General features: G+C 36.0%; 1 protein-coding gene and 1 long non-coding RNA gene across 2 annotated transcripts in view; one reads left to right on the top strand and one right to left on the bottom strand.

The window, feature by feature from the left end:
* LOC150002727 (uncharacterized) overlaps positions 1-15,863 on the bottom strand; it is a 68,200-nt gene that overhangs the window by 22,291 nt on the left and 30,046 nt on the right. The window lies entirely within an intron of this gene.
* TAF4B (TATA-box binding protein associated factor 4b) overlaps positions 1-15,863 on the top strand; it is a 136,256-nt gene that overhangs the window by 104,201 nt on the left and 16,192 nt on the right. The window contains exon 14 of the mRNA XM_090285690.1: positions 289-399. Within this exon, the coding sequence (XP_090141816.1) occupies positions 289-399 (111 nt within the window). The remainder of the gene's footprint in view (positions 1-288; positions 400-15,863) is intronic.

Genomic DNA, 15,863 nt, shown 5'->3' with positions numbered 1-15,863 from the left:
TGTGCTTAAACTAAGATATTTAGCTCTAGATGCCTTTATTTTCTTCTTTTTTTCTTATATTCTATACTTCTGCCTCTTCCATTTAGAGATTCAGGACAAAAGACTTTGTTGGAGTAAGTGAATCAGGAAATGATGTGCCTTTGGTTGTTAGGAGAAGCTAATGTTTATTTTACACTGTAACCTGTTTGATGAAGAACACAGAATTATGCTTAGTGATCAGTTTCTTTCCCTCTCTGAGCATGACTATGCGTAAACATTGCTTTTTTTTTTTTTAATTCCATCTTCTAGTTACAGCAGTTGGAGCTTGCACAGATACAGCAAAGAGATGCTAACCTCACAGCCCTTGCTGCTATTGGTCCAAGGAAGAAGAGACCACTGGAATCTGGGTCTGGAAATGAGGTAGTGATATATTTGTTATTTTACTTTTCATGTCAAGAAAGCAAGCCAAAAGGAAGAAAAGATATGCAAATTATAGTTTACCCTACCTTGCACACTATTGCTGCCAAATGCTTATGAAAATTTCCCTTCGCCTATTTCATAAAATCTTAACTTTTGTCAGGTTTTTAAGGTTTGTATCACCTTGAACTTTACTCCTATTTATTATGTGTTTTATACTTCTTCCTATTCGCCATCGCTAGTCATACTGAGTCTCACTATCTCAATTTTTTATTTCTGTATATTCTTTCTAGTGGTCTTATGTAATCCTTTCTCCCCTCTGCATATCTAAATCCACCTTGTATATTAAGATAAAATCTGCTGTCTTATTTCTTCATGAACTCTGACTGTTCTTTCCCACACTGACTTGTTTTCTGAGCACATAGTGTTTGTGTGGCCTTGTTCTCTGTTCCTTGTATGCATATGTCTTTTTTTGTGTGTGTGAGGTTTAAACCTCTTGAGCAAGACTATAATCTTATTTTTTGTATTCCCCACAGAACCGGGCATATCTATACTCAATAAATATTGTTAATTGTGTAACACTCAGGAAGGACCTTACTTACATCTTTAGAACAATTATTTGATATAATTTTAGATTTTCAGATTGATCATCAGAGCTGAGATAGAGGTACAGTGAGAGCCCTGAGATGGGGTTAGCAATAAAGAGCCATGCTTATCTGTCTGCTCTGTAAAATTTAAATGTGCTTTGAGACGAGCTCCTCCCCAGCATTGACATTTAATATTGATAGTTCCTAAATGAATAACAATCACCTCAGTAGAGAAAGGATTATTTTCATTATAAATGTAATGAATGCAGTGTGTGTTCACATACAAAAAAAATTCACAGTATAAAAATATTTGAAAAAATAAATGTTTACTTCTCACAAATTTCCAGTCTCCCATCCCCTGCCCAATCAGATGTAACCACTGGTAAGATTTTCACATAGCCCGAAAGAAACTTATGAATGTGGGCATATATCTCATGTGCATTTACAAATCCACATGTTTGATTTTGTTTATACTTAGATGAGATCAGACTATGCCTATTGTTCTGCCCTTCAGATTTCCCCCCTTTTCCATAATCTCCCTCCTATAATTTACTTTGATACTTTTAAAAGTGTGATTTATTGTCAGCCCCCTATATCCGCACCCTCAGATTCAACCAGAAGGAAAATACTTGAGAAAATGTTACATTGTTCCTGGTGTGTATTATGTAGTTAGGCCTATGATGGTTCCATGTCTACCGAGCACATACAGACTTTTTATTCTTGTGATTATTCCCTAAACAATACATTATAACATCTATTTAAATACTATTTACATTGCATTGGGTATTTTAAGTACTCTGGAGATTATTAAAGTATATGGGAAGATGTGTGTAGGTTATATGTGGATACCATACCATTCTGTATAAGGGACGTGAGCATCTATCTGTGGGGGTCATAGAACCAGTCCATTTTGGATACCAAGGGACAACTGTACTGTGTTTAGATAAATATAACTTATCTGACCAGTATGGACAATAGCAACAACTTTTTGGAAAAATTCAAACATATACAAGGAAGGAGACCATAGTATAATGAGTTCCTTTATACCCTCCACCCTGCTACAAATACTATTAATGTATGCCTAATCTTGTTTCATTTAATTCTATACTAACTTCTCAGGTAAATTTTTTACTCTTCAGGTTATTGTTAAAGTTAATCCTAGACTTAATATAATTTTATTCATAAATATAATTTTGACCTTTGATTTTTTGATAAGTATTTAAAAATTACCCCCTGAATAAGTTGTGTCCATTTTTACATCTGTTTGTGCCTCTTGTCCCACACTGATTAACACTGGGGATTATCCTTGCCATCTATGCTTAAAAATTGAATTTTTAATAGAGTATTTACATTATGAGTAAAGTAGAGCATGATTTCATGTATATGTATATTGGAACTTTCAGTTTTCCTTTTCCCCTCTGAGGTATATGTTTTAATTGAATAAGAAAATTGAACACTCCATACCTCTCTCCACTTTTCTTTCAGTTTGGGCATTATTTATCTAGAAGTCTTTATTTTCCTTTAAAAAAAAAATCAGTCTTTAGTTTTTGTTTCCTGGGCTTTTATTATATTTAGAAAGCCTTTGTTTTTTTTAATTTTTATTTATTGATGGGGGGGGCATCAGTTAGTTGTTCCGTTTATTTACACATTCATTGGTTGATTCATGTATGTGCCTGGGGCTCAAACCCACAACCTTGGCCTATTGGCATGACACTTACCAACTGAGCTACCAGGCCAGGGACAAGCCTTACTTTTTCTTTCTTTCTCTCTTTTTTTTTTAATTGAGATATAATTGACATGCAACATTATATTGGTTTCAAATATACAACATGATGATTTGATATCCTATGTATATATTGTGAAATGATCACCACAGTAAGTCTAGTAAGTTAACATTCATCACCACACAGTTACAATTTTTTTCTTGTGATGAGAACTTTTAAGATTTACTCTCCTACCAACTTTCAAAAATATAGTACAGTATTCCCTCACTTATCGCAGGTATTATGTTCTAGACCCCCTTCCCCCCCACGATAGGTGAAAATCTGTGAAGTAGGAACCTTACATTTATTTTAGCATTTATATATATTTTAAGGCTTTATAAACCCTTCCCACCCACTTATAAACTATTCCCAGTCCCTTATTAACCTTTTCCATACTTTTACAAACACTACTTATGTTCTTAAACATATTCTACACTCTTAAACCTACATAACTTTAACAACATACCTATACAGTCTGTAAAATTTTATATGGGTACTCAACTGTGAAGTATACTACAACTTGAATGACGAAGATGATGAATAAGCTGTGGAGTACTGATGACGATGAAGGGGATGAAGATGAGATGAATATACTACATGGCAAAGAAGAGCATTACAGCTCTTCTGAAGGCACCACTGCATCAGGCGCTTCTTCAGGTGGTGCAGTAGCTTATTCGGCCCCATTCGTAACTTCTACTTCCGCTAAAGGCGTAGGTGTAACCAACCTCTTCGTTCGAGTAATGAACATAGTTATGGGGAGTTGCTGGTGCTGCTGCTTCTTCTGATTCAGAATGTTTTTTTGTAAACTGACACGGCACTGTCGATTGAATATGCAAACTGCAATGAACGAACAATATGGGGGTCCCATTCTTCACCCACTTGAAGTTCTTTGGCCATTCTGACGATGGTTGCAAGACGATCAAGTTTTAGGCCAACCTCCTCCTCTTCTTCAACCCATTGTTCGTCTTATTCCTCATCCTCTTCTCACTTGCTGACTTAATCAGCTCCTCCAGGTCTCCGTCAATCAACGGTTGAGAGTACACATCGATCAGGGTATTTACGTCTTCAGTAGTCATGTCACTGAAGCTCTCTCCTCCCAGTATTTTTGCCAGCTTCACAGCCTTATCCACCGCAGAGTGATGGATTTCATCAGGAGAGAATCCTTTGTAATCATGGACCACTTCTGGCCACACTTTTTTCCAGCTGGCATTCAAAGTCTCATTCTTCATATCCTTTATGGCCTTTTGAATATTTTGGAGACATGATGCAATTGTGTATTCACGCCAGTATACCTTTAGCGAGAAGTTGTCATCTGAGTCCATAGCTTCAATGAGGTTTCACAAGGCGTTTCAAGTGTAGAGCTCCTTAAAAGTGTGAATAACACCTTGATCCATTGGCTGAATGAGCGATGTGGTGTTCAGCAGCAAGAAGTCTATCTGGAGGCCATCATACGTCAGGTCGACAGCATGGCCTCCAGCATTGCCCATTGTCAGAAGCACTTTGAAATCAAGGCCTTTCTCTGCCAGATAAACCTTAACCTCCAGGATAAAATATTGATTAAACCAATCAGTTGTGAGGAGTTTCGTGATCCAAGCCTTAGGGTTGTGCATCCAGTACACAGGCAACACATTCTTATTTTTGTTTTTTAGGGCCCTTGGGTTCTTGGACTTATAAATAAGCCCTGGTTTATCATAAAGCCCACAGTATTCCCACACTTGATTAAAGTTACCTTATATTTTGGGGCCTTGAAACCAGGGGCTTTTGCTGCTTCTTTCATAATGAAAGTGCCAGGCGGCATCCATTTCCAGAATAAGCCCGTTTCATCCATGTTGAAAACTTGTTCAGGCTTATAGCCTCCTTCCTCGATGGTGTCTTTGTATGTGTTGTTCACGTACTCCTCAGCTCCAGCTTTATCCACAAAGGCAGCCTCTCCATGCAGAGGAACGCTCTTGAGTCCAAAGCGTTTCTGAACTTTGTCAAACCAGCCCTTGCTGGCAGTGAATGGGGTTGGTCTGGTTGGAGAAGCACTTGAAGGTCCTGCTTCATCATCATCATTGTTATCCTCTTCTTCATTCTCAACACTGTCGTGAACATCAGTTACTTGGCCTTCATCTGGATGGTGTTTGTATCCAGCAAGATTCTTTTTTCTGCAATTGTTTATCCACACAGCTAATGCAGACTCCATCTTTTTTAAAAAATTATTTATTTGTTTATTTTTAGAGAGAGCGGAAAGGAGAAAGAGAGGGAGAGAAACATCACTGTGTGGTTGCCTCTCACGCACCCCCAACTGGGGACCTGATGTGCAACCTAGTCATGTGCCCTGACTGGGAATCAAACCAGTGACACTTGGTTCACAGGCCAATGCTCAATCCACTGAGCCACAGCAGCCAGGCCGTAGACTCCATCTTCACAATGCTCTTATTGCGGGAAGTAACCACCCTCTTTGCTGTTTTGTTGAAAGTCACTGATGCCGTAGACCTGCTATTCTTCTTGTCCTTTATATAGCAAACCGTAGACTTGTTGATCCTGCAATGGCAGCCAACAGATGCATAGCTTCTCCCTTCCTTCAACATGTCGAGAAGTTCCACCTTCTCTTTTATGGTAAGCATCTTCCTCTGGCACTTGGGTTCACTGCTAGAATCCTTAGAAAATGCAGAATGTTTGGGTGGCATCATAGGGCTTGCAATAAATTCAGTCTTTAAGGAAAATTTTATAAAACACAACACCACAGAGCAAAAGTACTCACAGCGATCAGAGGTAGGAGTGAAGTGGACAAGGCGAGATGCTGAACATATGCGCACAGTGCGGGATAGCAGACAGACTGATGCTATGGTTACTGAGCCAATCAGCACCCAGGATACACAAGACAAGGCTCTGGTTGGTCGCCTTCCATCAATCAGCCAATCGTGTGCCGTGTACAGTCTCACATAGGCAAACAAGCTCGAGCGTACATCTCATTTTCAGCATAATGTATGTGTTCATCCACAAAAAAAAAATACATACTGTAAACCGTGTGCAGTGTTTTATTTTGATTTAATATTCTTTTAATGTTAGAATCATTTATTATATTTTTTTATATACTTTTTGAAAATTTTTAGGCAAAAATCATTAAAATCATAAATACTATGCATATAAATACGTATACAGTACCATAAAATCCCACGATATAGTGAAAAATCCGTGATAATTAAATATACTTTTAAAAATCCCGCAATACAGTGAGGCTGCAATAAGTGAACTGCAATATAGAGAGGGACTGCTGTACAGTATTATTAACTATATTTCCCATGCTGTACATTAGATCCCCAAGGCTTATTTATTTTGTAAGTGGAATTTTGTACCTTTCTTAGAATTTTGTACCTTTTTTAGAATTATGTTTTTTTTAATTTTAATTAAATTTATTGGTGTAACATTGGTTAATTACATTATATAAGTTTCAGGTGTACAACTTTAGAATGTAACATCTATATACACCATTGTGTGCTCCCCACCCATACTCTATAGTCTCCCTCCATCACCATATATTTGACCCCCTTTCTTCTCTTCATCTTCCCCCTTTTCCCTTCCCCTCTGGTAACCACCATAATGTTGTCTATGTCTGTGAATTTGTTTGTTTGTTGTTTTTGTTTTATATTAAACATATGGATGAAATTGTATGGTTCTTGTCCTTGTCCATCTGATTTATTTCACTTAGCAAGAAGTTCATTTTTTTATATATCTATTTAAACCCACCTTTATTTCTTTGCTGCATTGAACTGGTCAATGCCTTTCTTGGAATAATAATTATACAGCTTTAGTTAATTATTTATAGTGTCACTTATTGAATGTTTACTATATACTGTGCTAAACAATGTGTGCATATTATTCCATTTAAGAATTATGTTAGTACTTCTTTTATTTTACCTTTTAAATACAAATCTTTGATTCATTCACAATTTCTTTTTAATAAGCATTGAGATACAGAGTTACCTTTATTGGCCTCAGTTCTCACTCATTCTCCCCCAGGCTAACAAATTGTTCCAACACTATTTACCCTGTAATTCTTTTCCCAATGATTTGAAATATAGTGGTACCTCAGTACTTGTCATTAATTCGTTCTGGGACTCATGATGAGTGCCGAAACCAAGGAGTGCTGAATGATGGAGCATTTTCTCTTGTGGGGCAGCATTATGATTCATACAAATTCTAGCAAGTGTAATGATTCCCGAGCAAGTGCTGAGTGCTGAAACTTTTTTTCTCATCGAAATGTGAAGAGTACAGGATTTGACGAGTTCTGAAGCCGATGCTCACACACAATTTCGTATTGAATACAAATTCCCATATGTATTTGGATCTGTTTCTGTATATTCTGAGCCAGTACTATCTAATAGAACTTTCTTTGATGAAAATGTTGTCTGTCTGTGGTGTCCTGAATAGCCAAATATGTCTGCTGAGCAATCGAACTGTGGCTATGTAACTGAAGAAGTAGTTTTAATTTTTAAAAATTAATGTAAATTTTAATTGTCACATATGTCTAGTAACTACTATGTTAGTTCAGCAGGACTACTGAATTGATGTATATCTTATTTATGCCTCTTTGTGTATTAGTACCAAATCTTCCTTTTTTACTATCTTAACCTTTTTAATGTACAGACAGTAATGTTATTCATGTTTTATAACATGTTATGCAACATATCTCCATAACTTTCATCTTGCTAAACAACTTCCCATTTCCCCCTTCCCCAGCCCCTGATAACCACAATTCTATTTTGAGTCAATGAATTTGACTACTTAGATGCCTCATATAAGTGGAACCTTTGTGACTGGTTTGTTTCACTTAGAATAGTGTCCTCAAGATTCCAGATCTTAATATGGTGTATTTAAAAATGTGGTAAAACTAGGCTAGTAGAGAGTTTTTTATGTTTCTACTTTTCTGGCACAGAACAACCCACTGCCCTTTATTTTTGGTCTATTTGTATATAAATGTTTGTAAAGGTTTAATTAAGACTTGTGCATGCTTTTTCATCATTAAGAATGTTCCTGTAAATATGGCCTAGTTAGTGGTAGGAATACCCAAAGATGGCAGCGTAGAAAGACATGGCTCACCTCTTTGCACAACTACATCAAAATTACAACAAAAAATAGAGAACAGCCATCACTCAAAATCATCAGAAATCAAGTGGAATGGAAGTCTGACTACTATGGAATTAAAGGAAGCACATCCATCAGACTGGTAGGAGGGGTGCAGACTCAGAAGATGCTGGTCTCACATACACGTGTGGTGGATAAAAATTCAGGAGGGATATCTCAGGATCAAGGATTTCCAGCCCTGCACCAGGCCCACCAGCCAGGAAGATAAATCCCCACAACTTCTGACTGTAAAAACCAGCAGGGATTGTGTCGATGGAAGAAACTGCTGGAGTCCCAAGCAGGTTCCTCTTAACACTTTGAGTGCCATATATAATTCGAAATTTGGATCAACATGAGAAAAAATTATATCAATATATAACCTGAGGTACAAAAAAAAGAGAACAAAACAAAATACGAATTATTCCATTGTTATTTACATTTGTAGCCATTGAAAAAAGTCACTGGAGCGATGCTGGCACTTTTGGGAAAATTTGCTAGCATCGCTCACAGTGGCATTGGCACTCAAAGAGTTAAAGAACTCACACATGAACTCACTTATTCAGACTCACTCCCTCTGAACTCCAGCACCTGGGTAGCAGCTTGAAAGGCACCAGTGATATACAAGGAACTAAAGTGCCTGGCATCAAGGCAAGCAGAGGCCATTGTCTGTGTGCTAAGCCCTCCCCCACCTACAGAGCCAGCAAGCTGGTGCCATATCTGAGACTCCATCAACCTGGCTAGCACTATTTAACCTGCCTTGAAGATCCCTAGAGACTCTGCCCCACCTAATTTACAGGCCCATCCAAGCTGCTTTTCCATACGAATGGCTGGTCTGGGCTTAACAACTTTCTAAATCCTCTCAAACCAACAATAGCTGGCCTCAGTAAGCCTCAGTAAGCCCCAGTACTGGCACTAGCAGCAGCCAGCTTAGATTCAATAGCTTGGCCTGCCTGGGAATCTCCAAGCCCAGCACAAGTATCAGCCATCTCAGATTGCTTTATAGCTCAGGCAGGGTGCCCCAGGCAATACACAGGTGGGGGCTGACCTTGGCCTGCACCCTGCACCATCCAGAAAACCCCAAGGCCCACACATCCAGTGGACAGCTACAGACGAAGTCAGGACCACTACCCTGCCCCTGCATAGCTGACCCTCCACAGAGGATAGAGTTTGGTGGTCAGTGTTCACAGCCAATCCTTGCAGCTGACTGCCCTGGGTAAATCCCTTCCATTGATCGACCAGCAGCAACCAAAGAGGGTATACTCAGCCCACACTAAGGGCACACCTCAAGTACCCAGCTTGGGTGATAGGGGAAGCTGTGCTACTGGATCCTACAGGACACCTACTACATTAGGCCACACTATCAAGACACAAAGTCAAAGCAGCTCTACCTAATCCATAGAAACAAACACAGGGAGGCAGCTAAAATGAGGAGACAAAGAAACATGACCCAAATGAAAGAACAGATCAAAACCCAAAGAAAAAGAACTAAATTAAACAGAGATAGCCAACCTATCATATGAAGAATTCAAAACACTTGTGATCAGGATGCTCAAGAGAACTTGTTGAGTATGGCAAAAGCATAAGGGAAGAAATACAGGCTACACTAGGTGAAATAAAAATTCACAGGGAACCAACAATAAAGGGAAGGAAGCTGGAGTTCAAACCAACAATTTGGAACATAAGGAAGAAATAAACATTCAACCAGAACTGAATGAAGAAACAAGAATTCAAGAAAAACAAGGAGAGAATAAGAAGACTGGAATATCTCCAAAAGGCCAACATCAGAATCATAGGGATGCCAGAAGGAGAAGAGGAAGAGCAAGAAATTAAAAACTTATTTGGAAACATAGTGAAAGGAAACTTCCCTAAGTTGGTGAAGAAAATAGACATACAAGTCCAGGAAGCACAGTGTCCCACCAAGTTGGACTCAAAGAGGACCACACCAAGACACATCATAATTAAAATGCTAAAGGTTAAAGATAAATAGAGAATCTTAATAGAAGCAAGAGGAAAGTAGAGAGTTACCTACAAAGAGCTTCCTATAAGACTATCAGCAGATTTCTCAAAAGAAACTTTGCAGGCAAGAAGGGATTGGCGAGAAGTATTCAAAGTGATGAAAAGCAAGGACCTACAAATTAGATTACTCTATCCAGCAAAGCTATCATTTAGAATGGAAGGGCAGATAAAATGCTTCCCAGACAAGGTAAAGCATAAAGAGTTCATCATCACCAAGCCATTATTTTATGAAAAGTTAAAGGGACTTATTTAAGAAAAAGAGGATCAAAACTATGAACATTAAAATGACAACAAGCTCTCAACTGTCAGCAAGTGAATCTAAAAGAACAATCTAAGCAAACAACTAAAACAGGAATAGAATCATAGATTTGGAGATCATTCGGAGGGTTATCGGGGGGGGGGGGAGAAGGGGAAAAATGAGGGAAAAGGCACAGGGATGAAGAAGCATAATTGGTAGGTACAAAATAGACAGGGGGATGTTAAGAACAGTATATGAAATGGAGAAGCTTAAGAACTTATATGCACAACCCATAGTCATAAACTAAGGGGTGAAGGGATTACTGGAGGGATGGTGGGTACTGGGTGAAGGAGTGCAAAGGGGGAAAAAATGGGACAGCTGTAATAGCATAATCAATAAAATGTACTTAAAAATATGGCCTAGTTAGCATACTGTTCTCTTTTGTGACAAGAACAGTTATTTGTAACTTTTTCATTCACATAGTTGTTATTTATAATATTATAACTCCTTCGAGAAAGAGCTACAGTGATTTCTAAGTCCCTGTCCTACTTTTCTATATGGTAGCATTATTCAACAAATTCTGTTAAATGTTTGCTTGTGAGGAACTATCATAGCATGTTGAATAAGTACATGTTCTTTGACTCAGACAAACCTGGGTTTGCTTCTTCACTCTAAGTTTTGTAACCTTTGACAAGTTCTTTAAACCTCATACCTCAATTATCTTCATCTGGAAAATGGGTATAATACCTGCCTATAATGTTTTAAGGCCTGCGTTATGTAAAGTGCTTAGTTAGTTCCTGGCCTAAAAGGTATAGGCTTAATAAATCGACATTGTTGTCATCATAGTAATAGTAAAATTATTTAACTTTTAATAGTATTTTGTACTAGTACTAATGAGCCATAGTGAATTTGAAATGTTGTCCATTAATCTCTCCAGACCTTCACTTCTGTCTCATTTAAGCTTGTCACAAATTTCAGAAACATTAAACATTTTCTAGTTTATAAAATGTATTTTCATTGATTGTATATTTGAATCTGAGAAAGTCCACAGGGTAGGTGGGGGTGGGGGTGGAGAAATGGAGAAATGAACTGCTTAAAAACAGTAATAAAAATCAGTTTATATGATCTATATATCAGCATCAAAATGAAAAAATTATCTTCAGATTTTAAACCAGGTGTGTTTTAACTTGGATGTAAATATACTGAATTGTCTGTTTGGTGCTTCTTTTGTTTTGAGAATTTAAGCATATATATTTTCCCCTGTATTTTCTGGACTTTAAGCTTAGATAGTTGTCAGACTTTCACTGAATTATTCAACAGCCAATACTTTAATGCCACCCTGATTGAAAACATCCACTTCTTTAATGAGCCAGTGACATTTTAGTATAGCCCTTATTTTGAAATTAGCCTAATACTATCTCTTTTGTTAATTTTTTTATTCATGGTGTTTTAATTTTAAAGGCAAATTTCTTTTAAAATATGGGAAAATGGAGAGAAACCTGCTATTTGATTTTTCAGTGTTAGTTAAGAATTCTGCTGACTTATTTGCTCCTTCAGTAACTTAGATTGCATTCGTCAAGGTTATTAAAAGCCCTTTATTCACTTGTTTTATTCCCTCACCAATAATATAAAAATGATGCGTGGAACAATTTATATTTTTATTCTAGACCTTGGAATCTGAGACTTTACTTTTTGTTTGCTTTCTTCTTTATAGACGGGAAACTGAAATCTTATCTTCTTAATTTAAATTTTCTGGAATAGGCATATAGTCCCAGAGGGGGGAGGAGTAGAGTTTAGTTCTTTGAAGACTAATTCTTTATCTTTAGTTCAAATGTAGGTTTTTTCTATTGATGGAAGAGCTTTCAGTTTGGAAGGTTGAATATAATGATGGTGGTTTAAAGAATCATAAAATTCAGAAAATTAAGCTTAGTACTTGAAGCATTCACAGATTACTGTTTTTGTATGTAATAAATCAATAATAATAATAAATTCAGAGAAATTAGTTTTAGACCTTCATCCTTTAGTGTTTTTTTTCCTATTATGTAAAACAAAGCAAAACTGCTTTAAAAGATTTTTTATTTGTATAATTTATGTATTAGTAACTAGCCTCTTTACAGAATTACACTTGATATTCTCAGAAGTCTTGGTAAAGTTTAATAGCATTAGCTACTCTCTCCTTGTATTATCCTGGCAAAAAGCAACAAGTACCAATTATTTATACAACCAAATATTTATACAGCCTGTTGGCTGTAGTGGAGGGAAATAATTAAAATTTACTACTTGGTAGTACTTGAATTTGTCCTGAATTTACTGCTATGGTTTGAAGATATATATATAGTTTTGAAATTAATATAGGCTATATAAATACTTAGAATAAATTAGAACCTACTTAAAGATTAAGAGTATTTACATGTATGTATTGTTTCTGTATTTGCTTAGGTGATGTGTTTGGGGGTTTTTAGAATGTTAAGACATTAATAACTTTTTCCTATATTAATTTTAGATCCTTGGATTAGAAATCATTTTTTTTCTATTAGCAGCACTTTCAAATAGTTCTATAACTTATTCATGATCAACATTGGTAACAATGTTTCTTTACTTTTGTTGAATAGATGTGAAAAATCATGTCATTACATATAAAAGTGACTTTAGAGCTATGAAAGTACAAATATTGGAATGTTAGCATGCAGTTTTTTTACAAGTGTAAATAAATGAGGCCTCCTGAGAACATTTAATTATTCAACCGGTTTGAAAATGCTGATTAAAAAAAAATTAAGTGGTTACAGTACCAAATCAGCTACATGATACTTATACCATACATGTTCTACTTTGTGTTGCTTAAAATAGTGTTCATTTGCTAACTGAAATGAAGAAATTACCATGTGGATAAGTATATGCACTGTCTATCTAGAAGCAGGTTAGAGTACTCCGTTGGTATAATTCTAACTCTTGAAGATAAAAGGAAAAAGAGCTTTTATGAAACTTTGCTTAGCAATAAATTAGAAAATTTGATTGAAAAATTAATTCTGATTTCAGACAAATGTATTTTTTCCACAGTAGAATTTTAATTCAGAGATGAGTGTCAGATATTGATAATTGTATTGTTTTTACTCCCCACAGTTAAGAGTCCATTCCTAAAAGGCATTTCTTCTTTATTGTACTTTTTTAATTTATGGGACTTGAAAATAAGGCAGTTCATTTGGGATATTCTCGCAAATATTTATTTTTAAAACAAGCATTTTTTTTACATATTATTAACCAGGAAAACGTTTGGATATAATCTATAAAACGCTTCTACTATGGAGCGCTAAATCTATATTTCTAACCATTTATGTTTGATGGTCTCGCTGCAGAATTAGTAATAGAAGGTATCACATTGCTGTATTTTATGAGGAGAGTTAAAGAATATAGGGGGAGGAAGAGGAGAAGGACCATCTTTGAATAACATGTTAAGTTTTGTTGTCAGGGATAGTTTATGCTGTAGCTTACAGAAGAGTGATTGTTTGGGAAAGAGATGGACTTTTGATAAATCCTGTACCACAGATCACTGTCCTACAGCATTTTGCTATAGATATTGTTAGAACTTTTTGTATAAACCTTAATGTCTTGTTACCATCTATTTAGCAACTACCTTTTGTATCAGCATTTCCCTTTCGCTCCGACTTGATGTTTATATCATTAGGTAGTGTGTTTTAATTGGGGAAGATGAGGTAGTCAGAGGGAAAGGAGTTCAGAATTTTATAGGCAAACAGCAATTTAAAAGAAGAAAAAACATGATAGAGAAATAAATGGTGATGCTGTAAAGGAAACAGAAGAGTTGCAAGAATTTTTCCCATATGTTTTTTGGTTATTATTTGGTGTGTCTGGGTGTCTTAAAACAAACAAACAAACAAAAATGTAGTTGTGTTTTGCTAGACACCTGGTCCTGTGAAGGGCAGAGCATGTCATTAATGCTTAATACATTTTAGACAATAGATATGTCAAGGTTCAAAACTTCACCCCATCAATTTTTTTTGGTACCAGGTATACAGCTTTTAAAATTATGTAGGCAAAAAGCTCTTTTGAGAAAATAAACTGAGTTTATTTGAAGAAAAATCAAATGTCTGTGAATAAGTTCTGAAACACTATAAAAGTAGTAAAATGAATTGTGCATTGAAAATTTTTTCTTGAGATTTGTTACATAACAAGTACATGATAGGGTTTGAGATAGCAGAGAAGAAATAACTTGTATTAATTTGGCAAATTAAATTGAGTGCCTACTATTTTGAAATTTTTAATTTTATTCTTATAAAAAAGAAAAATATTCGTAGTCACTTTAATAGATAGCCAAAAAATTACCTGGGCATTCCACTAATTTAAATATATTTAAGAAAAAATTTATCAGTTGTAGTGGCAGAAACATCCTCTCTCTTCCTTGTGACTTAATATTATATCCTCAGTGCCTTAGGATGTCATAGGTATTCAATAAAAGAATTACTTAATGGAGCCCCAGAACTACCTCTGGGTTTTTGAAGAAATTTATATAGAAGGTAGCCATTTTCCGCCCACCCTACTAATCCTTACAACAATACTATTTCTCTTCCTCCCATTATTTCTGTGTTTTGATGGTGTGCCCCTTCCAAGAAGTGAAAGTCAGCTAGTTAAGTGCCAAGTAATGATGCATCTAATTTTAAAGACAAGCACAGAAAGATCTTAGCAGCAGCTTCCTGCTCATAACCAAAAATGAAGTGTAGGGAAGGGATGTCCTGCAGAGGCAGTGATAGTCTTGGAGAGTGTTCTGTTCAACCACAGATGAAACTCATGGTGTGTGTGTGTCGGTGTGTGTGTCTGTGTGTGTGAGTCAAATAAGAAGAAAAGTCAGGAGACAGAGTGAGATGGAGTCCATTGCTTTGTCTTCAGAGAAGATGGTATTAGGGATTTCTGGACTTAATTATTTTCCCCATTATTGCCTTTCCAAGAATCATTTCAGCATGGAACAGGATAGGGCTTCCAAAGTACTAGACCAGTGGTGGCCTTCTCAAGCAGAGAGCCCCACACATTTCTTTGTACCTGGTAGAAAATATTATTTTGTTTTTATTCCTTGACTTTAATTCACTATTTCACCCATCTTTACATAAAGATGGGTATGTATGAGGATAGTTATATAGAATTATTAAAACCAGAGCTTTTTGGAATATAATTAGATTATATATCAGGGATAACTTTCTGACAGTATTAAAACTAGCATGAATTTACTTAAGTATGTAATATCTAAGATCCTTTCCAGTGCAAGTATTTTAAGTCTAAATTTCTCTGAAATGGAAATTACTTCTTCTAGAAGAGTATTATTAGAAGATAGATTGCTCTTTCAACAGATGATTATCGATTTTGCAGGGGGAAGAAGCAGGCCTCCAATATCTGACATAGCTTTTAAGATACTACTATGTAAAGCAAGGAGAGTAAAGCAGATAGCTTCTTATTTGGGAGAGAGGAATGTTTGTTAACTCTGGTCAAAATGTCTAAATGGTATAGAAGAGTATTAAAAACAACTTTTAAGTCTAACCTTTCCAGAAATGTCCATGCATATATTAGGTTAAATTAAATGAATTTAGCATTTTTATAGGTGAAAAACTATTATTTACAATTTTATATAGTTCAACTGATACATACACACACATATACTCTCTAATGCCTATATAATAGTACTTTATCAGACACTTAGATTGTACTATCTCTTTTAGTCCTCATAACTCCTCTGTAAGATCATACTGTTTT

This window comes from Furipterus horrens, unplaced genomic scaffold (assembly GCF_987537825.1).
Source record: "Furipterus horrens unplaced genomic scaffold, mFurHor1.1.pri manual_scaffold_8, whole genome shotgun sequence".
Taxonomy (NCBI): Eukaryota; Metazoa; Chordata; class Mammalia; order Chiroptera; family Furipteridae; genus Furipterus; species Furipterus horrens.
The sequence above is the reverse complement of the archived record's forward strand: the minus strand, read 5'-3'. Positions and strand labels throughout refer to the sequence as shown.